Below are 22831 nucleotides of genomic sequence, written 5' to 3' on the forward strand. Positions count from 1 at the left end.
CTGCCACTTGGTGTGGTGACCGTGATTGCAGGTCTGTCCATAGCTGTATGCCTAAATGGAGCCTCCATGTTCAGAGACAGCGTAGCTCTGAATGCTGGGAACAAACAAGGGAGGTCTGTTGCTTCTCATGCCCTGCTTGAAGCGTCTGCTGGAGGAGCCTGTCTGGGAAACATGATTCTGAACTCAATGGTCCTTTGATTATTGTTCATAGCTCATAGTTCAGGGCATGGGGAGCCATATTCAGCTCCAGGGTCACATTCGCTTGTGGGCGATGTTGCCAGGAGGGTGGGGCCACCCACAAAATATATCTTTCTTACCTTGGTGCAGCCAGCCAGCATGCAAAAGTCAGATGTTCCCACAACACCATGTCTTTCCATACTGCTTTCAGGAAACCAATGAGGCACTTTCCAGCTTTCCATCCAGGCGAAAGCACTCAAGGAAAATGTGGCCTGTGCCAGGGAGTGAGGCATGAGGAGATTCCGGAGAGCCATTTGGGCCCCCCACCCTATTATTATTATTATTATTATTAATTTTTTGGGCTCTAGTTGGCCTAGCAGGGCTCTTCCTAACTAGAATGGTCTTATTTCTGATGATGTGTGTATAAGATTGTACAGTACCGAGATAAGTATATCATTAGATTAATCAGATTGTTTGTTGATTTCTGGTATTGTATTAATTGTTTATTGTTGTGGAACATATGATTAAGGTAGTTTAAAGCTTGCCTCTGAGCACATGCAGAAAATGTTCTTTAAAAAAAAAGGAACTCTACATATGCTCAGATACCCTTGAACCAACCTATGAAAGGACTTGAGACTGATGGAGGCGTTCTTGTATAATGACCACCTTTTGTAATCCGATTAATAGGCTTGAGCATCTGTGCCCACATGCATGAAACCTGAAAAATTAATTTAGTGATATTTTTTTTGTTTTTTCAAAGGTTCTTTCCCTGCTCCCCCCCCTTTTTTTCCCTCCTCACAAAAATCCTGAGGTAAGCTAGGCTGAGAGAAAAACTTTAGACAGTTGGGATGCATGTTGCAAAGTTTGGAACTAAATAAATTAAAGAATTCCTTGCTTTCTAACTTGCTTTCTATCAAAAAATGTTGTATATGTAATAAAAAAGCTAACATTTTTGTCTTTAAAAGTTTGATTTCAGTATATTACATTACATTTTGAATGATAAAAATGATTTATACGGTTTTAAATTTCGATGTGTATATATGTATATACAAAATTTGCTTTATGTTGCATTAAATTTTGGAGACAGAGAGAAAAAAATAAATCCTAGCTTTTATTATGGCTACCGGCGAATTGTGCCGCTTTGCAACTGTTGCATGGAAGGCGGGGAGAGAACCACGAGGATGTTCTGCTTCAGAACCCGCCCCCCCTTTTCTGCGCTTAGCAAAATGGGGATTTTCCATCACTTAAAAAAAAAGAAAAGAGCCCTCTATGGAGGCGAGCAGCCTCAGCAAAAGGGCCCGCTTAGGCACGTAGCGCACGCGCCAGGAGGCTGAGCTGGCGAGAGGCCCCTCCTGACCAATCATGAAGAGGCAAAGGGGCCAGGCCAGCCAATGAGAAGCCGGGACGGGTGCCCCTAATCTGCATGGACGGGACTATAGTTCAGAGCGAGCCGGGTGGATCTTCCCCAGTTGCCCGGGAGCGCGAGCTGAAAACGGTGCTGGTTCCAGTTAGCCGTCTGTTGTCATTCTTTTTTTCTTGTAAGGAAAATTATTATACTATTATTATTATTATTATTTTGCAGGTGCTGTTAGTGCTCCAGCTTAGTTGCAGGTAAGTGATGGTGGCGGGGACCTAAAATCTCTCCTTCCTTAATAGGGAGAAAGCTTGTTGCTTTAGGGAAGAAGGATACGCTTGCAAAAATGTTGCAACGGGGAAGCCTTTGCGGAAAAGGAAAGAGGGGAGGGAGTCCCCATTGCAAATATACAGGGGTGGGTCGTTGCAACTGGTTCCGTGAAGTCAGGACTTCCTTTAGCAGGGCGAAGAAAGGACCGAGCTCGGGCACTCCCCCCCAAAAGAAATAATTGTCCGAAGTATCATTTCACTAGGAAGGTTACGAAGGTCCTCCGGTTAAGTACCATTATATGCCTCTAAAAGCAGCTCCATCTCTCTCTCTTGAAATCAAAGCAGTTTCAAGATCAGATAAAAGTTGCTGGCTCCTATAGGTCCAGGGTGAGATGGGTGCCTGCCTTTCTACAGACTAGCCCCATAAGGGCCTGGATTCTGTAATTGTCTGAAAAGTGTGTGGTTAGAGGTAAACGGTATCAGTCTCTTAGAGAAAATGGGGTGTGGAAGAGAGGCCATACATTTCAAGTACACCCCCCTCCCTAAAAAAAAGAAAGAAACATTGGAACTGTATTTTAAGGTTGCTGGGATTTATTGTGGGGGTGCTATAAATGTAGGGTGTGCATGCAACCTCTCTAGAAGCATAAGTGGCAGAGTAGCTGTACAAAGGATGATCTTGGGTATCCTTTTCCCTCACCTTCCTAATTCCTCCCACAAAGGGTTAATCCTAGCGTGATTGACCCAGGGAAAGGAAGCTAGGAAAGCTCTCTCTCTTTAAGTACTCTAGAGGCCCATAAAACTAGCCGCCACCCTCTAAAAGTAATAGTGGCTTGAAGATGGGGCTAGTTTTATGGCAAACCAGGAAGGAAACTTGTTACCTGCAGTGCCTTGCGTGGTCTGGGGGTGAGAGAAGTATGGCCAGAGCATGATTCTACAGCGTGCACCATGCTGTGATCAGCTCCTCCCTTCACTCAATCAGGCCTATGTGAAATACTGCAAGGAAGGAGCACACACAAACCCACTGGTTTTTTTTTAAACCTTTCTTGAGCAGGAAGGAAAAAGGAGTGCCTTACCTAGCGCACTACCAAACACTTCCTCCTGCTGCTCTTATGGTAGAACTTTGATGCCTTCCTAGGGACCAGCCACATAACAGAGGCCCTCAAATTCTGTAACCCTGTCTGTGAAGTTCCCTGGTTACATAAAAATGTGAATGGAACTAAAATACCATCCTGTGGAATTCCAAGACTGGGAGGAGGCAGCAGTCTAGCAGCTGGGTTAGGAGACATGTGTGGCAGCAGGCTTCATGTCTCTAGGCTATCATGCCTTGCATGCCACATTCCGCCATCCAAAGCTGAGCATTGATTTATGAGGGTGGCAGTTGCTGGGTTACACAGAATGTTGCAGCCATGTGCTAAAAACCGAAGGAAGGAAGGAAGGCTCTCTTTTTTTTAAGCCTTATGATTCACACCCAACTTAACTGCCCCTCCTCTTCCTCCCTAACTACAATGAGTAGGAGGATCTGCGTCATGGATCGATTGCACCAGATGGACTTTCCCTTGGTGCAGGGTTGGTTATTGATGCAGTCTTCCTCCTGGGAGCAGCCCTTTGAGTTTCTAAGAAGCTTATTTAACCATTTCCAGAGGGAGAGATGTCTTAGTTTTGCTGCAAGTGCAGCAGCTTTGTGGTGTTTGGAAGACATGCCTGAGGTCAATTAAATTTTATTCTAAGGCCCCCATTGGTTGTATCTGGTGCTAGTCCTACTCAGAGTAGACCCACTGAAGTTGATGGACATGACTACATGGCCCCGTTCATTTAAATGGGTCTACTCTGAGCAGAACTTAATAGAACTGCATTTGGAGTGCATTGCTTCCCTCATAAGAATCCTGGGAGCTGTAGTTCAGCCACCAGAGCTGCAGTTCCCTTTAATAAACTACAGTTCCCACAATTCTTTGGGGGAAATTAAATGCTTGAACTTAGGCTATAATCCTAACTGCACTTACCTCTGAGTGGACATGCTTAGCATTGCAGCCTAGGATTGCTGCAAGTCTCTTCTGTTATCTAATGATGAAACCTGTACTGTTTGAGTAATGATTAATAGTGGTTGTTGCACAGTTCCATCTCTGCTTTGACCCTCTCTTGCAAAAGCAGCAGTCCTTCATCTATCCTTTCCCAAATATTGAATGTTAGATTCTTACATCAGCTGCCTAGAGCACTTTTGTTTTTCTTAATCTTCAAATACCCGAGAGTGACGTGTTGCCCATTCTTAAATATCTCCCAGAAAGTTGCATCTCTTGCATTTTGAAAACTAAAGTGAATAAAGCAGAGTTGGGAGATGATGTTCCTTACTGCTTAGCTCTTCTAAGTGGTGACTGTTTTATAACAGCATGGAAGAGTAATACAACCCTACCCAGAGCTCCTTTGCAGGCTTTGCAAAGAAGCTTCCAAAAGCTCTTAGCTCACAGAGGACTCCAATAATAATAATAATAATAATAATAATAATAATAATGTATACCACCCTTCATTGGAAGATCATAGGGTGGTTCACAACATAAAAATACAAAATGAGAACACAAAATATATAATAAAACTTAAACAAACCAATAACTGCTCTCCCACAAACACATTTAAAAGGCCATAGAATGTTAATCAGCCAAAGCTCTGGCTGAAGAGAAACGTTTTTGCCAGCCATGCACTTAAATATGTAATGAAGGTGCCAGGTGAGCCTCCCTAGGGAGAGCATTCCACAAACGGGGAGCCACCACAGAGTAGGCCCGTTCTTGTGTTGCCACCCTCCAGACCTCTTGTGGAGTGGGAACATGAAGAGAGGCCTCAGTTCTGGGTGGCATCTTGAATGGATTAATAAGGCTGTTCCAGGTAGAGGGAGAACCATGGAAGTGAGCCAGATGAAAAGTAGGATTAGATGAGAGGAAGAGGTGGAAAGAAGGCCTTGAAACATCTGGTTTTAAAATTTTTTAATTAAGCCCAAGCTTAGTTTCCCTTCCTCTCTGGATTATAATCTGCAGCTTTGGCAAAAAGGTCAAAAGTTTGTTCCAAAGGGCAGACCGTGTGGAGGTCAAATCTAGTTTCCTTGAGGAATCTGGGGACACGTGGCTGGGGAGGGTGGGGAAGGACAGACATTGAGCCATCCTCATTCCTGAGCTCAGTCTCCTCCTTTTTTCTTTTTTTTTAAATACAGTTACATGAAATGCTGAGTCACAGGGCAGAATTAGACATCTCGAGGCAGGCAGGAAATTGATGCTCGCTCGCTTCCAAACCCGCAGATTCAGACACAAATGGAAGAGTCCATTTTATGTGCTTGAACCATGTGCCATGAAACTTATCAGGGGACTTAGTGAGGAATGGGGAACCTGCTGCCCTCAAGGTGAATGTTGACATCGATCATACCTGGCTATTATTGACTGTGTTAACTGGGATTGATTGGAGCTTAATAATTTCCACCTACTCTCAGTTTGGTTAATTTGTCCTCTTGCTAAGGGCAGAATTGTGTGTGCTTTGGTGCAGCAGGGTGGGGAGAGAGCTCTGATTTGTGTAATTCATATTACTGTAATTGTGCCGGTTGATGCATGTTCGTCTCAATTTTCTTTGGGTGTGGCAAGGACGCTATAGGAAGCTGCCTTGTACTAAATCAGACCACTAGCTCAGTGGGTCTCCAGGTTTTCAGACACTCCCAGTCTCCTGTGGAGATACTGGGAAATTGAACCCGGGACCCTTCTGCATGTTCTGTTACTTGAGCTGTGATGCTTCCCAAATCTTGCTTGCCTCCTCCTACCTGTTAGAAACACAGGGAGCAGCATTATATTGAGTCAACCCACTGGTCCACCTAGCTGAGTTTTGTCTACAAGGGCTGGCAGCACCTCTAGGATTTCAGATAAGGATTCTCTTTGACATGCAAAGCAAATGACGCTACCACTGAGCTATGGCACTTCCCCCTTCATTCTTCACAGGTTCCAGAGTTTCTGTAGCAGTAAGGGTAATGAGGTGGGGAAAAGGAAAATCTAGGGCTCCTGCCCCTTTAATTAGGTGTACAGATGAGGGAATTCCAGCAGGAGTAGCTTCTGCACGCCTGTGCAAAGTGCAAAAGCTTTGACACCTGTCCTTACACTATTGAGGACTAGCAACTTGAACCCCCCATCCCCTTTGAAAGCTGAGGTCCCCTGGAGGACACTGCATTCCATGCCTAACAACGCAACCCAGCGATTGTGGGATATTGGCAGAGTTAGTGCTGCAACTGTTGTGACTTGTTAATCTTTTTTAAAAAGTTTTTTTAAAAACGGTTCAGACTTCTTGGTAGATAATGGGTGCATCTACATCCTCAGTTCCAGTTTGTAAATACCCACCAGCCTGGGTCCAGAGAGGTAGAATGGGAAGACTGCAGACAGAGGGTTAAACAAGAGAACTAGCTGGATGCAGTTCTGAATAACTGCAGTGCTGCAATGATCTACAACGGGCTGTGCAGGAAGGGGCGGGGCTTAGAGGGAGGTCGCTTGTTCAAGGACTTCTGAGCAATAATAATGCCGCCTCATTTTCGTAGCCTGGTTAGGCAGCTGGGTCGGCATGCAGTGAGTATCCTCTGCTGGGCAGAAGACTAAATAACCTTTTGCATTAGCTGCTTCTGCTTCTTTTTTTAAAAAACGAGGAAATTATTAGGCAGTAGCTTTTGCATATAAGAGGCTTCCTGCACACACAAAAATCCAGCTGCTTTTCAAAAGAGAAAGTGGAGAGTATCAGCTTAGTATTAAACACCAACTTTGCAAGGATCCATCTGGCTTTTTGCCTCGGGTTGGGGGGGCGGGGCGGGGATAGCTGGTTTGCAAAAGATCAAATATATCATGGCTGTCTGATCAAGGGATTGGTGCAACTCCCATACGATGAAATGATTATTATTATTGTGCTTGGGATTTTTTCAGTTTAGAGAAAAGGTGATGGTGGGAGAGGAAATGATAGAGGCGTTTAAAATCTCACACAGCCTGAAGAAATCTAACACTGAGATGGTTTTCTCCTTGCTCATATTACTGGAGCCCAGTGTTGTCGTCCAATGAAGCTGAATGTTTGGAGACTCTGGGCAGATGAAATAAAGTAATTCTTCACAACAGTGCATAGTTAAACTCTGGAACTCACTGCCACAGGCTGCAGTGATGGCCCTCAACCTAATTCTCATGCAAAGAGCATCGGTCTTGGAGGAGTGTACCGTAGATGATACAGAGACTGCAACTGATTCTAGACCTGCATGCTCCATTTATAAACAAAAAACCCCAGTTTCAACAAAATTCAAGTCTTCCCATATTCTCATTCTTATCTGAATGAATAATAATGCTGGCAGTAGGCAGGCAACCATGTAGCCCAGTTGTATGTTAGTCCAGCGACACCACACTGGCTTGGGGGCAGGCCACAGTTTTTTGTGTGCAGACAAGTTTTGTGTTAGGTCATATTCACACCACACATTTAAAGCACTATGATTCTGCTTCAAACACTGCTTCCCCCAAGGAATTCTGGGAGTTAGTTTAAGGGTGCTGAGAGTTGTTATTCCCCTCAAAGCGCAACAATTCCCAGAGTTCCCTGGGTGAGAGGGGCTGATTCTCAAACCATTTCAGAAACTAGCTCTGGCACCTCCTAACAACTCAACACCCATGAACAAACTACAGCTCCCAAAATTATTTGTTTAAAGAATGTTTAGTGACTGTTTAAACCGGCCTCATAGTGGTTTAAAAAGTGCTGGTGTGGCCTTAGGTGGAACAATGGTCTAACTGTGTAAGACAGCTTCCTATGTTGCTTGGGAATCTTGTGCCACCAAGGACACTGGTGGCCCATTGTGCTGTGTATCTGTTTGTTTGTTTTAGTTTAAAAATACTGTTTTCTCCCTCTTCCTCCTCCCCAGACAAACAAAATGTCCATTCTCAGGATCCATGCTCGCGAAATCTTTGACTCCCGTGGGAACCCCACTGTTGAGGTAGACCTGCACACCAGCAAAGGTAAGCGAACTCTGAATGGCTGCTATCCCCCTTGAGCCCTCTTCTAGCAGTGGGTCCTTGGTTAGATGGCACTTTAGGTCTGATCTAGTAGGGCTCTCTACAGGGAAGGGTCATAGCTCAGTGGAAGAACATCTGCTTTGCATGCAGAAGGTCCCAGGTTCAATCCTTTCCATCTCCAGGTGAGCCTGGGATACAACTCCACAGAGCCATTCCAGGTCAGTGTAGAACCAGGGTTTCCCAAACGTGGGTCTCCAGCTGTTTTTCGACTACAGTTCCAATCATCCCTGACCACTGGTCTTGCTAGCTAGGGATGGTGGGAGTTGTAGTCCAAAAACAGCTGGAGACCCAAGTTTGCGGGAACCCTGGTGTAGACAGTATTGCGCTTGATGGGTGTTACTCTGTAAAGCAGATTCTTATGTGCCTTTATGTATTTGTATGATACATACTTATTTGTATGATTATTTAACTTTCTGTTCTTGACAAATGTTGGATTGAAGCCACCAAACTGGAAAAATGAGCCTCTTGTTTCATTCAGGGGTCATAGAAGAGGGATGGGGGGGGGAAGTCTGCCTCCATTTCATGTTTGACCCTGGAAAACATAAGGAATTGCCTTATTTCTGAGTCAAGCCATTGATCATTCTTCCCCTTCATTCTCTCCCCCACCATCTGTTATACAGCAAGGTTTTGTGGCGTAGTTTGAAACCCATGCAGGAAAACTTGATGTGTGTGAAGGGAGGGTGAGGGGCGGGACAGATGAATGTGTCAAAATCTCCGCCAACCAGCAAACAGCATTTTAAAACTTGAAGATAAAAATAAAACTTCCAGCTGCTATGAGTGTAAGATGACATATTGCCGTAGTCGTCCTTGGTGGACTGCAGCCAGTTGCTTCTGGCCTTGTATTTTGGTGGCCTCTGCGGCAACCCAATACACAGAAGATAACCGAGAAGGCAGGGCAGTTGAGTGTGTGTGAAGTGGGGGGAGAATGGTCCCTTGAAACTACACAAGGATAAATATTCTGAGCCAGGTTGGAGGGTTGGCTGAGTACCGTGGGGCCGGTATAACCTGCGTTCTCTTTTCCGATTGGCTGAGTCTCTGCATGCGGCGGAACAGAGTTGTAGAGGGCTGTACCATTTTGGCCTGCAGCTCAGGTTTCCCATTTCCCACCCCCTCCCTGCAAGCAGAAGTGATAAAACTCACTGCAAGCAGAAAACTAGCACAGCAAGGGTGAAATGTTCAGACCTAGCCCTTTGCCCAGTTGCTACTTTTCTCCTTTCAGATTGCCTTTTGTTTTGCCATTTTTCAGTGAAGGCAGTGAGAATTGGGACTTGCCCGGAATTTCTGCCTCCATCCATTGGGCCTTGAAATTTAGTGGAATGTTTTCTTCCCCAAGTGTTAGCTAGTATAGTGAATCTGGGACAGCTGTGGGTGCACTATCCCTGGTGCCTTTGAGCCCTCCCTTCCCATTCATTGCCCCATTGGTCCAGGAGGATGTGAAGGTGCTTTCTTTTTTTCTCCCTTGAAAAGTGCATGGAACTAAGTTGGAAGAGTGCCTCTTTCCAACTTCCTCAATTCATCTCCTATGTGCTTTTCAAGGCTCAGATTAATTTTACCACATCTGACCTTTTCCCAGATCCCTTGGGAAAGAAAAATGTGTGTGCAGTTTTCTATTTATGCTGTATGGTTGGTGACCCCAAATCTACTCTCCTTGGATGGCTTTAAAAGAGGATTAAATAAATTCATAGAGGATAAGGCTACCAGCCACAACAGCGCTACAGTTCCCAGAGTTCCCTGCAAAGAAGGACAGATTTTGAAACCACACTGAGAGTTGTAGCTCTGTGAGGGGAATAGGAGTCTCCTAACAACTCTCAGCACCCTTACCAAATGTCACTTTCCAGGATTCTATGGGAGATGCCATGACTGAATTAAATTTATAGTGCAGATGTTATTTCTTAGTGCTTGCTTGAGGATAAAGCCCCAATGTTGGCTGGACAGGTGCCCATTTTTCTCTTTTAAAAGCCAGAGCTCTCCAGCCTTGAGATGCCAGCTCCCCCCCCTCAACGGAGGCTCATTAGGGCGACCCTCTCTTGATTTTGACAAGAGGGAGGCCGCCCTCCCTGCCTAGCCTGCAAATGCTATTGACTGTGCTCAATTCCTGCTTTGCACAAAGGAAGTGTCCTTGGAGCAGAAAATAACAAAAGGCACCAAAAGGCACAGTGGCCTGCAGAGAGAAAGGGAGGGAGATGTGAACTGACAGAGGCCTCTCAGTGCAATAAGCTGCGGAGTGGAGTTTTTCTTTCTTTCTTTTTTTGAAAAAGGGCAACCCCAATTATAGCAGAATTGCAAGTGAGCCCTGTCAGGGATTCCAAATGAGATCCTTCCAAAACAGGAGCTACCATTAGGCTACAAAGGCAGGAGGCTTCTGGAGGGTGACAGAGAAATAGTTGCTGCTTCCTGTTGGGACACCAGACCTAGCCACAAAGCATTGTGTGTGTGTGTCTAAATAAAGGGGAAGGTAAATAAAGGGACATGGAAGGAGGACGCATAATTGGGTGGGCACAGCCTGTGTTTGAGGAAGGCACAGAATAGGTGGCTAGGTGCCAGGTCAGGAGACACACAGCGGCTCAATCCCTTTGGATCCCACCCTCTCCCAGGGACTCAAAGGTGTGCACTAATCTGGCCTGCTCTGAATGAATGGCTGAATGAACGAACACTTTCCGTCTATAAAAAGCTTTATCTGAGTGTTCATCAAAGTGGCAACCAACCTTTGAGGCACAGCTATGTCAGGGGCAGGGAACCTCAGCCCCAGAGGCCAAATGCAGCCCTTCAGTCCTCTCTGCCTGACCCTTGAGACTGTCTCCAAGCCACGCTTTGCTTCTCATGCTCCTTGAGCGTTTTTACGTGGCTGAAATATGTCCTTGAGCTTTGATGCCTCTTGCTTGCCTGAACAGAGAATAGAGAAGGGGTGAGTGGAAGCCAGCCTACAGTACAGTACAAAGGTAAAACTGGCATCCTTTGCCCCACCCACTTTGCTTCATGCCCCTCCCACCATGGGCAGGGGGACACCACCACCCGCTTGCAAAGATCCAGAGAGGAATGCTGAGCTACAAAGCCTCCACCCACGTGACTTCAGGTCTTCCTGCCTTTAAATCTGCTGCTGAGCTATCAAGCAAGGAGCTCAGGCCCCACTAGGCTGCAGCCAACCCCAGGGGCCGTCCTGCCCCATCGCAGTTTTAGGTGGCCAAAGTGGAGCTGGAAGAAGTAGTTGGCAGAGCGACGCTTTCCCCCACTTCCTCTTTCATCTCTATGTGCCTTGCCAGTCTCCACTGTGAGATGGTTCTGTGCAAACGCTTCTCTGTCGCCCCAGAGCTTGCCGTGTCCAATACTGGTTTTTCCTTCCTTCCTCTCCAGGTCTCTTCAGAGCTGCTGTTCCAAGCGGAGCTTCGACTGGGATCTATGAAGCCCTGGAACTGCGCGACAATGACAAGACTCGTTTCCTGGGGAAAGGTAAAGCTTTCCTGGTGTGGTGAATGCACTCGTTGTTTTTTCTCTTTTGCTCTCCCAACTTGGTACTTCTGGGTGCTGTTCCACAGATGCTACTTCTACTGCTCTTTTTGCCCCCCGCCCCCCGTTTTGTGTCTCCCAGCTACAGCCGAGAATCTGCAAAGGGCCCTTTCCCACAGCCTTGCAAAATTGGTCCATTCAAGCTTTGCTGCCTTCCTCCCTGCATGCAAAAATAGTTTTGGTGATGTGGCAAAGAGGTGTCGACATTCTGACTGAAATGGCTTGGTTTATAATCCTTATACAATTTAAGATGCCAGTTGTGCCTAAACTCTCCAGGTTATTTGGACTGCTGTTCCCATCATTCTTGGCTTTGAGGGAGGAGGCCCCCCCCCACATTCACTCACCTGTCCTTGGTGGGAAAAGGTAGCAGGTGCAGGAGGGGAGTGGCTTAAATCCAGCAACACCTGGAGGGCACTGGGTTGGGGCAGGCTGATGTGCAGCACAGCCTTCAAAGTAAGCTGGTCCCAGCCCCCAAACAAACTTGTAATCTAGAATAGACAAAAATAGAGAAATAGAAACAAGTTGAAAAGGGAGTTAACATGTCACCCTGCTGGCTCATGCGGAAAGTCTCCCTGGGCTTCCACACAGCGATCATCCTGGTGCCTCTGGGATAAATGCTGGCAAATGTACTTAAAAGCAATGGGTTTGTGTCCAGCTACACTTTGCTCAGAGTAGATCCATTTAAATAAATGGACCTAAGTCCATGTCTGCTCTGACCAGGACTAACATCTGCTACAACAGCCCATAAGGCTTAAGGAGGGATTGCTGTTTTTATATGTATTTAACTAAAGTTATATTCCACTCTCTCAAACACTTCCAAGTGGTTCACAAGATAATCCAAGACATTTATTTAAAAATACACCAATAAAAGCAAACATTAAAAGCATTCAGTGGGTGTAATTCTATATAAATCTAGTACTGATTTAAAACCACTGGGTTGCATTCAAGTAACGTTTATTCAGAGTAGAACCATTGAAAGTTATGACCATGAGTAGCTTAGGGCTCCATTGATTTCAATGTCTGAACCTGCACATTGACCCCATGGTTGCAGCCATTGCTCGGTCTCCAGAAGCTGCATCATGGAGCCAGAGCTTCAGTTGGAAGGACAAGAAAAGAAATCAGGGAAGCATCTGTAAGCCATGCTTTGGCTGCTGCTCTTTTGGCTACGGTTTGAGCTGCTTAATCTATAGTTGGCACAGACCACAGGTGATGCCTGACTTGAGCTGCTGTTAAATGAAGCCTTCCTGGTTTTGTCAAGTTTGCATGGACCTGAGGCCTCTTCCTCTTTCTGCTCCCCGCTCCTGATTATGGGTCCTCTGGTCATTTTTGCTGTGACTCCCTACCCCCCCTTGCATGCTGCTGCTGCTGCTGCTGCTTTTGTGGTCTCTTGTGGGCGTTCATCTTTCTCTCTCCCTTCTTTCTCCTTTCTCCCGTCTCTCTCTTCCCTCCTCGTCCACTCGGTTCCCACCAGGCGTCTCCCGAGCAGTTAAATATGTTAACGAATTCCTGGCGCCGGCACTGTGTACTCAGGTAAAGGATGTGTGCTTGCAACCTGGCCTGACTCCAGGCAGGCTCCTCCTCTGTGCATGGTCTACGGGACTAACCTTCCGGCAGGCATTCCTAGACGATGGCTATTCCCTCAGTGACATAATTTTGTCTGTTTAAAAAAAAGGACTAGTGTGCTGCACCCTTTTAATATGTATCTTGTCTTGAGGGCTAGGTGGTTGGGGCTGTAACGGCCAGTGATCCTCTACTAATGCCTGCTTTTGCCTTTGGTGGATTGGATTAGTGATTGATTTGCTTGTTCCTTCCAGGTGTCTCAAAAGCTGTTGAGCACGTCAATAAAACAATTGCCCCTGCACTGGTTAACAAGGTAGGAGCCTTCCTTATTTCACTAACCCCTCTAGTCCAAGTGTAGTTCCTAGTCTCTTTAATGCTCTTTGTATGGGTGAGAAAGCCAGCATAATACTAAGCTCATTACCGTCGTCAGCGAATGGCCTTCTTTTGGATGCATGATCATGAAAGCATGTTTGAGAAGCGCTGTGGGAATTCTAAAACGGCATGAAATAATGTTATGGATGGAAAACTGCTTGCAGTTCCTGAGTCCTGCCTTAAGAATGTGCACCAGATTTATTCTGTAGCTCTCCTTCCTTGCAATCTAATTTGGGGGGGTGGGTGTTCAGGTTGGTGGCCCATAAGGCAGCTTTACATCTCTGCCCCCACCCCAGTCTTCCCCGATGACCTGTGTGGATCTATTTAGTCAAAAGGGGTTTTTACTTTGTTTAATTCAGTGTTGCTGCTCTGTTTGTTAATTGGGCCCTGTGCCTTTAAGAGCAGCTTGGTCTGCAGACATTACTGATCAAGCTGTTGTTTTTTAAAAAGCACATGAACTGGCTATTCTATTCGGTTGGCAATTTTCAATTCTTAATTGAGGTGAAGTGTACGAAAATGAAGTGAAGGAGTTGCCTCTCCTTGGTGTGTTGTTTGGATCATTTGTCCTTGACCAATGGCAAATATCTGCTGGGAGATTAGTTATGACTAAGTGGATTGTTTTGGTTGCCTTGCCTCTTCCCTGCAGAACATCAGTGTTGTGGAGCAGGAGAAGATCGACAAGCTGATGCTGGATATGGACGGGTCAGAGAACAAGTGTAAGTGGAATGGTTGGACAAGTGTACGCTTGTGATTTTGCAGCCATGAATGCTCTGGGTTTGGGTCCACTGCCTGTGCTAGTGCGGTTGGGAGGTGCTCCTGCTTCTCAGCCTCTCTGCTGCCTGAAAGATTTATAGCACAATAAAAGAAGTCACAATTCCTTCATAAATGCTTCAGCTAACCACACTCGAGTTGAGAACAACCATAGCTCAGTGGTGGAGCAGCTGCTTTGCATGCAGAACCCCAGGTTCAATTGCCAACATTTCCAGGTAGGGCTAGGAATGTTCCCTTTCTGGGAACTCTGGAGAGCTGCTGCCCATCAGGGTAGGCAAGGCTGAGATGGATGGACTTAATGATCTGATCCATGTTTCCACTGGGCTCCTATGCACATTTGATTGGAGAGAAAGTGCTTTTGGTAGAAAGGAGCCTAGGTTTGGAAATATTCCTCTTGCATTGTTTTACTATAATCATCCATCTCCTACTAAATGTAGGGAAAGGAAAACATAGTGGACTGAGCCAGGTGTTTGTTTATTTGCACTTTCATGTGATTGAAAATCTGCAAGAGGTTTACATTAAAATGACCAAAAATACAAACAGCATTGAATAAAATTGCCTCAAACCTGGATTAAAACAAACACAATTGCCTACCTTAAATAAAACCAAAGTGTTTCAAATTGAATTGATTTTAAATTTTGTAAACAAATGATACATTTTCTCTCTGTAGTTGTAGTTTTGTTGTTGTTTAACTTTTTATTTTTATTAATTTTTTATTTAATAATATATTTTATTTAATAATATAGCATTTATTAAATCACAATGCAATAAAAACAGTCCAGAAAGCAGATTAAAAGACTATGCCAAGTAGACACAGCAGCTTGGAAAGTGTCTTGGAACAAAAGTGTTTCCAGTTGTTTGTAGAAAGTTTCTGTCATGGGTGTCGGGCGTATCTTGAAAGAAATGCTGTTCCACAGAATGGGGCAGCCACACTGAAGGCCCTGCTCCAAGTCACTGTGGAGTGGGCTTCTGAGATCTTGGAAACTTACAGGAGAATCTCTTCTGCAGACTGCAGTGACTTGCTGGACATGTAAGGAACCATGCAGTCTCTCAGTAACCTCTTTTTCTTACTATCTTAGCCAAGTTTGGTGCAAATGCAATTCTGGGCGTCTCCCTGGCTGTCTGCAAGGCTGGTGCTGCTGAGAAGGGGGTCCCCTTGTACCGCCACATTGCTGATCTGGCTGGGAACCAGGACGTCATTCTGCCAGTCCCTGTAAGTTTTCCTATGTTGCTATTCTGCAAAGGAGGCAAGATCTAGTGCAGACAAAACACCTCTCTTGCTGCCACCTAGCCATATGGAGGGGCAGTGGCTTTTGTGAATTAAGGGTGGAAAAACAGCAAGCATGTTGGATTTCCAGTGTTCAGTGGCTCTCCTCTAGTTAAGAACCTGACTGCTGGATCAGGCCATCTAATCCAGCATCCTTTTTCTCACAGTGGCTAACCAGATGCCGCAGATGGCTTTCCCCTGAAATAATCCAGGGAACTGGTTTCCTAAAGGTACTGAGAATTGTTCGGCAAAACCCTACTCCTCTTGCTGAGCTAGAATTCCCAAGAGTTCCTTGGCAATAGGGGTTGGTGGTAGAACCACTCTGGGGATTGTAACTCTGGGAGGAAAACGACTCTCAGCACTTTGAGCAAGCCACATTTCCCTGGATTCTTTTAGGGGAAAGCCGTGAGTGGTATGATACTGTAAACATCAGAAGCACAGTTGGTGGCAACCCAAGAGGGAGCCATTTCTGTGATAGCTCCTGTATTGTGCGAATTCCCTCCTAAGAGAGATAATAATAATTAATAATAATTTATTTATTATTTATACCCCACCCATCTGGCACCTTCCTGTTCAGACAGGCCCTTGAAGACTAAGGTGCAGATGATGCTGATCACTGGGCAGCTGTCAGAGCAAACAATGTTTTAATTGCTGGCTCTAAAATGCGTGCTTGATTGCATTTCTGGAGCATTAACCTAGAATCATAGAGTTGGAAGAGACCACAAGGGCCATCCAGTCCAACCTCTTGGGTTTTCTTTCCCCCTTTCGTCTTGCCCACCTTCCAGGCCTTCAATGTGATCAATGGCGGTTCCCACGCTGGTAACAAGCTGGCCATGCAGGAGTTCATGATCCTCCCTGTTGGGGCTGAGAGCTTCAAGGAAGCCATGCGCATTGGCGCTGAGGTGTACCACAACCTGAAGAACGTCATTAAGGAGAAGTATGGGAAAGATGCTACCAACGTGGGCGACGAGGGTGGCTTTGCACCCAACATCTTGGAGAACAAAGAAGGTAATGGATTTATTGGCTCTTCGCTATCTTATTGAGTTGGTGTGCAGAGTCCATGCAGACAGCCTACAGCTACATCCTTCCCTGCAAGGATGGTTAGAACATCTGGGGCTTTCCAGTTCACAGAAAAGGCAAGGTTGCAGGTGTCAGTGCAGTAAGAAAGACAGTATCCCATTTAGGGTGGGAGGTTGAGTGAGGGGAGCCTTTCTGGTTTAGAGCAGATATTGCTGAACTACAACCCTCATCATCTCTGGCCGTTGGCCATGGTTGCTAGGGCTGATGGAAATTGTAGTTCAGCAACATCTGGAGGAGACAAAGGTGCCCCACAGCTGGTTAGAGAAAAGGAGAGTATGCAGGCTACAGATGTGTCTTGATGTGTCTCTCGCCACGAGGAAATGTTCCAAAACATTTGGGGATTTTTAATCTGGAGAAAAGGCAAGTAAGAGAAGACAAATGATACAGTGGTAGCTTGTGTTACATACTGCCCCCCCTACAAATACCTTGGGTTATGAGCTCCGCTAACCCAGAAGTAGATGCTGCTGGTTGCGACCTTTGAGCCGGGATGTGAGCGGAAGTTGCGCACCAGCAGCAGCGGGAGGCGCCATTAGCAAAAGCGCTTCTCGGGTTACGAGCGGTTTCGGTTTACAAACGGACCTCCGGAACGGAATAAGTACGTAACACGAGGTACCACTGTAGTAGTTTGTAAAAACTATGTCTAGTGTTCAGAAAGTGGATAGAGAAAAGCTTTTCTCCCTCATAGTGCACAATGTGCAGTGATCACTCTAGTGTTAAGTACTTTAGCATTAAATCCATCTGGATTTCTGCATTTGGGCATAGCTGCTTTGCAAAGGATCATATGCATAAAACCTTTCTGAACAAGGAAAAAACCTTTCTGAACAAGGAAAGGTTCCAGCATTGGAGCTTTTCTGTTTAGAGAAAAGGCAAGTAAAATAGGTGGCATGAGAGAGTTGTATAAAATCACACATAGCCTGAAGAAATTAGATAAATAAGTTTTTTCTCCCTCATAATAACCAGAACCCAATGGGGCCAATGGAAGTGGGGAGAGTTGCTATTGCACTCAGGTCTTCCTTTTGGAGCATAGAATCATAGAATTGTAGAGTTGGAAGGGAACCCATGGGTCATCTAGTCCAGCTCCCTGGAATGCAGGGCATCTGATTGGCCACTTTTGAGAGCAGGATGCTGGATTAGGTGGGCCTTTCTTGGCCTGATACTTGGTGGGGGGAGCTGCCACTGAGTGAACCTCCCTGCAGCCAGGAGGAAGGGAACCCTCTCCCCCTTCCCTCTCCCTCCCTCCCTCCCTCCCTGGTGTCACACAGCTGCTGAGGCAGCATGAATCCCCCCAGGAGGTAGACGAGAATTGCTTTCGAGCAATGCAGAAAACTTGCTGATGGCTACTTACACGTTTTATTTGTAATACCACCCGGCCATGCTGTGTAACTCCAGGCTATTTACTGTACAGGAAGACAGGCTCTGGTGGCTGCTGTGGGCTTCGTTGGGGGGTATAAGTAGCACTTCCTGCCTCTCTCCCAGCCAAGTTGGCAGCTGAGGGCCTCAGTAGCTGGGTCTTCCCTGTCTGAAATAGACTTGCTGTTGCTGGGGAGAGCAGGGAGATGTGTAACTGGAACCACCTTGAGTGGGCTTTGGAAGGATTCCCCCCTTCTTTGATGACGCTTGTGGAGAAGGGGGATATCTACTCATGAGAGCTTTCCCATTTTAGAGCAAATGCTTATGATTTGAAAAGTATGTGCAGAACAAGTACATTTATGTCTTGTTTTTAGTACCCTTTACTCAAAGCAATGCATGAGATAAAAAGGCAGCGCATAGATCGTAAAATGAAATGAAGACAAACCTTGGATGATGAACCTTTCTGTTCAACCCCCCCACCCCCCAATTCTTTTGTTGTCCTCCTTAGCTCTGGAGCTGCTCAAGACTGCCATCAGCAAGGCTGGCTACACTGACAAGATTGTCATTGGGATGGACGTGGCGGCTTCCGAATTCTATCGTGATGGGAAATACGACCTGGACTTCAAGTCTCCTGATGACCCCAGCAGATACATCACTCCTGACCAGCTGGCTGACCTCTATAAGGGTTTTGTCAAGAATTACCCATGTGAGTGCAAGGGCCATATTCCTTCTGAAGGACACGCTGTTAGTGGGCAGGGGGGAAGCAAAGGAAGGTGGAGAACCATTGTCACATTGAGCTGTTACAGGGAAGACTGTGTGACCCCAAGCACATGAGAAAGGTCACACATTTGCTGGGTATGTAACTGGTAAACCCACCCGCCTGAGTAACACTGTCCTTCTCTTGCCCCCACCCCAATGGCCAGTGGTTTCCATTGAAGACCCATTTGACCAAGACGACTGGGCTGCTTGGAAGAAGTTCACCGCCAGCGCAGGCATCCAGGTTGTCGGTGACGACCTGACGGTTACCAACCCGAAGCGCATTGCCAAAGCCGTGGAAGAGAAGTCTTGCAACTGTCTGCTGCTGAAAGTGAACCAGATTGGCTCTGTCACAGAGTCGCTCCAGGCGTAAGTCTTTCCCTTGCTTTTCACAGGGGAGGAATTGGCGGTTGAGCAGGCAGTGGACTAAGTGGAGAGCAGGAGCAAGCAGGTACTTTACGGGCTTGCTCAGCGGTGTAGTGGTTCGTCCCAGAGCTTCCCCATCAGCATTAAAAAGCGGGAGCTTTTTAACCACGGAGAGAAGGAGTCTTCTTCTCACGCTTTGTGCTGATTAGAGCCAATCTGCGTGAAAGGAAGGTGAATCGGCCACTGAGTGGCTCCCTGCTAGGGTCACTCTGGAGAAGGCGCATGGGAAGAGCACCGATGAGGTGTTGATCTGTATGCTCCAAAGCTAAGCGTTTAGGAATACTGAAAACACAAGGTGCTTGGTTTGCTGGTTCTGTTACGCACAATGGAACCTCCAGGAAAACAACTTAAGTCACTCTGAAAGAAGATGATGGAACACTTGTGCATACACAGGACATAGTAGGTCTAGCTGAAAGTCACTATGTGCAGATCTGCAAGCAATTGGGGGTCTAAGTAGACAATACTTAACAGTCTGGACTAAAGCTATTACCTGTCTGCTCCATGTCTTCTCTGAACTCACCCAGTCCCCTTGCAAAGGCAGAAGTACAGATGCACATAAGGCAGTCTTGAAATGGCTGGTGCCAAGCGAGGAGAGCGACTCAGTTGGCTCTTGTGTGTAGTCTCAATAGCCTGCTTGTAAAATGAATCAATTTCTAGCATTTCTTGTCTTCCTGTTGCAGCTGCAAGCTTGCCCAGTCCAATGGCTGGGGCGTGATGGTGAGCCATCGCTCTGGGGAGACTGAAGACACCTTCATTGCTGACCTGGTGGTTGGGCTGTGCACTGGACAGGTAAGCATTTCCTTGCCTAGGTGGCTGCTTTTGCTTTCCAGTTGCAGGGCAAGGTGGTGGTAGGGAACCCGTGCCCCTTCCGGATGATGATGGGATGCAGCCCCAGCTGGCATTGGCCAAAGGTCATGGAGTCCAGCATCATTTGGAGGAGGTCGCACATCTAGGCATGCAGAGAAGGCTGGCTTACATAGGCTTAGACGTATGCTTTTAAGTATTATAGTATCATCATCATTTCCATTTCTAGACTGCTGAATATCTGTAAGATCTCGAAGCTATAGATCCATTAGTTTCAGTGTGTCTACTTTGGGTAGGGTTTGGAATAAATTCAAAAAAATTGTGTCAAATTTTATGTACTTTAAAAAATTACACCAGCAGTATCCACCATCACAGTATTGAGATGAGATAACTCCAGGCAGCTTAATGTAAAATCCCAACCCACAGAAAACACACCATTTATAAAATCGTGGAATTGTTGTGTTGGAAGGTATCAGGAGGGGTCATCTAGTCCAACCCCGAGCAATGCAGGAATCTTTACCCATTGTGGGGCTTGAACCCACAACCTGAGATTATGAATTTCAGGCTTTACCAGCTGAGCTATTGCTGTCTCCAAACAGCCTCTCCCAAATTCTAACTCTTGTTGCATTTTCCCACAACCCCTGCCATCGTTTGCTACCTTGTATGTTCATTAGGTAGGCAGGAGGATAGGATTGGAAGCGGGGAGGGATAATTCTATTATGCTATGTGTTTATTGTTTCTTACTTAATTTCTCTCTCCACAGATCAAGACTGGTGCTCCCTGTCGGTCTGAACGTCTAGCCAAATATAACCAGCTTCTGAGGTAAGGATTAAGTTGGGGAATTTGGGCTTGTTTAGATGTATATTGAAGTGTGTTGAGGGAGGTGGATCATATCTGTTGGCCCTGTTTTATGGCATGCACTGCAAAGGAGACTGTATGTGTTCATACATTGCACATGAAATTGAATTACATGTCCGGAAATGATCTACAGAACAGAAAATACAAAAAATGCAGGAATATCAGCAGTGGTTGAAACAATGAAACTCAGAACAAATACGGGAGTGTTAACTTGGAAGAAATCAAACTTTTAGTGTGGCAGCAACCACACTTTCAGAACTCCCTGCCTGTTGACACCAGACAGGGGCTTTTTACTGTGTTATTTTTGATGGCTGCTAAAAATATTTTTGCTCAGGGAAGCCTCTCCAGACATGTAGAATGTTGACAGGTTTTTAATCAGGGTGGGAGTTTTTAAAGAAGGTTTTAATTGTGATTTTTAACTGGATTTTTCATAATTGATACTTTTCATGATAATTGAATTGTTTTATTCCTTTTGTAAGCTTACAGAGGGTTGGGGGGTGGCTTCCAATTAAGCAGTATATAAATGTTATGAAAGGAAATAAATTAAAACACCACCTAGAATATCTTTACCAGCTGCACTGGCTCCCGGTGGAGTACAGGATCAGGTTTAAGGTGCTGGTTTTGACCTTTAAAGCCCTATGCGGCTTAGGACCCTCGTATCTACGGGACCGCCTCTCCTGGTATGCCCCGCGGAGGACCTTAAGGTCCACAAATAACAACATTCTGGAGATTCTGAGCCATAAGGTGGTTAGATTGGTCTCGACTAGGGCCAGGGCCTTTTCAGTACTGGCCCTGACTTGGAATGCTCTTTCACAGGAGACCAGGGCCCTGTGGGATTTGTCATCTTTCTGCAGGGCCTGCAAGATAGAGATGTTCAGCCTGGCCTTTGGGTTTTATCTTAACAACATGCTTGTTAGAGTTGCAGTTTGTTTAGGGTGCTGAGAGTTGTCATGAGATAGCCATGTCCCTTCACAGTGCTGCAAATTTCCAGAGTGGTTTAACACTCAATCCCTCTTCACAGGCAATTGTAGCTCTGTCAGGGGGACAGGGGTTTTCCTAATTACTCTCAGCACTCTGAACTCAGCAAACTGAAGCTCCCAGAATTCTTTGGGGGAAGCCATGGCAGCATAAAGCGCACTGGAGCCAACTCCTAGGCGCCAAAAATATTTGAGGGGACAGGGTCCCCCGAAGTTGTCATTCAGTTGACGTTTGTGCACTACACCTTGTGATTGATGATGTGGGATGGGGCTTGCTTCCCCCCCCCCAATATTTTATTCAAGTTGGCACCCCTGGCTTTAAAGTGATATTATAGTTCTTGAAATATCAGTACAGATATTTTCTTTTTAAAAAGCAGATTATGGGCACATCCTTTCTCCTGGAAATTATTGCTCCTCACACTTGTCTTTTTATTTTTACTCCCCCCACCCCCGCCATTTCCCCTCAGGATTGAAGAGGAGCTGGGGAACAAGGCCCGTTTTGCCGGCAGAAACTTCAGGAACCCTCGCGTCAACTAAACCCGCTTTTGGCTCCGACGAGGCTCCCCTCTTCCCCCCCCCCCAGTTGCGGTTGAAAGCACTAGTCACCTAAATTTAGAAACGAAATAAAGAAAAAACTAAGGGCAGCTGATGTGTAGGGGGAAAAGACAAAACTTTTTGCAGGTCCTCTCATCCTAGGCTACAATTCATCTAGTGCATTTCATCTTCCTTCTCTCGCCTCCCCAGTTCTGATCTGTTGCTTCTTAAAGCGCTTGGTTGCTTTTTGCGAACAGACAACTCCCAACACCCCACCCTTCCCCCGATCTTCCCTAAAGAGTGTTTCATTCATCATAATGAAACTAAGGAGAAAGATTTATGAGTCCCGGTGATGCTGGCATGAAAATTGTAAAGCTGCTGCCATAATTTCTGGGGGTAGCCCTATTCATGACGGAGGGCAACAAGTGTTTCTTTCTCCTCCTCCTCAGATTCTCTCCCCACCCCATCCCCAAAGCCCCCCACCCCTCTTAGTGTGTGGAAGCTGTGTAACTTGCAGTGCAGCCTGAAGTACCTGCAAAACAGAAAATGGTAGTTCTCATGTGAGGTAAATAAAAACAGAGAAATGTCTGTGTGGTGTGGAGTTCTTAATGGAAAAGTGCCTGCGGATAAGATAATTTTAAGGTGTGAGATGTGGGACCCAGGTGGCGCTGTGGGTTAAACCACTGAGCCTAGGGCTTGCTGATCAGAAGGTTGGCGGTTCGAAT

General features: G+C 46.0%; 1 protein-coding gene across 6 annotated transcripts; it reads left to right on the forward strand.

Moving 5' to 3' along the window:
* Nucleotides 1-1655: 1655 nt before the first annotated feature.
* On the forward strand, nucleotides 1656-22694 carry ENO1 (enolase 1). Of its 6 annotated transcripts, none has more exons than XM_088671566.1 (12): nucleotides 1656-1788; nucleotides 7697-7790; nucleotides 11199-11294; nucleotides 12823-12881; nucleotides 13930-13999; nucleotides 15134-15267; nucleotides 16107-16329; nucleotides 18260-18457; nucleotides 18675-18876; nucleotides 19614-19722; nucleotides 20501-20559; nucleotides 22040-22694. In XM_088671566.1, the coding sequence occupies exons 2-12, from the start codon at nucleotides 7706-7708 to the stop codon at nucleotides 22107-22109; spliced, it is 1305 nt and encodes a 434-aa protein (XP_088527692.1). In that variant the 5' UTR covers nucleotides 1656-1788; nucleotides 7697-7705; the 3' UTR covers nucleotides 22110-22694. The 6 variants fall into 6 exon arrangements, with proteins under 6 accessions (XP_088527692.1, XP_034974951.1, XP_034974950.1 ...); XM_035119060.3 differs by lacking the exon at nucleotides 12823-12881 and adding an exon at nucleotides 13166-13224; XM_035119059.3 differs by having other exon boundaries at nucleotides 1656-1715.
* Nucleotides 22695-22831: the final 137 nt, after the last annotated feature.

This window comes from Zootoca vivipara, chromosome 6, assembly GCF_965207765.1.
Source record: "Zootoca vivipara chromosome 6, rZooViv2.hap1.1, whole genome shotgun sequence".
Lineage (NCBI taxonomy): Eukaryota > Metazoa > Chordata > Lepidosauria > Squamata > Lacertidae > Zootoca > Zootoca vivipara.

Coding starts and splice junctions, on each gene's coding strand:
- ENO1 (XM_088671566.1), top strand. CDS start 7,706: ATGTCCATTCTCAGGATCCATGCTCGCGAAATCTTTGACTCCCGTGGG. Junction 11,295..12,822: donor GACTCGTTTCCTGGGGAAAG/GTAAAGCTTTCC, acceptor GGTTCCCACCAG/GCGTCTCCCGAGCAGTTAAA. Junction 16,330..18,259: donor CATCTTGGAGAACAAAGAAG/GTAATGGATTTA, acceptor TGTCCTCCTTAG/CTCTGGAGCTGCTCAAGACT.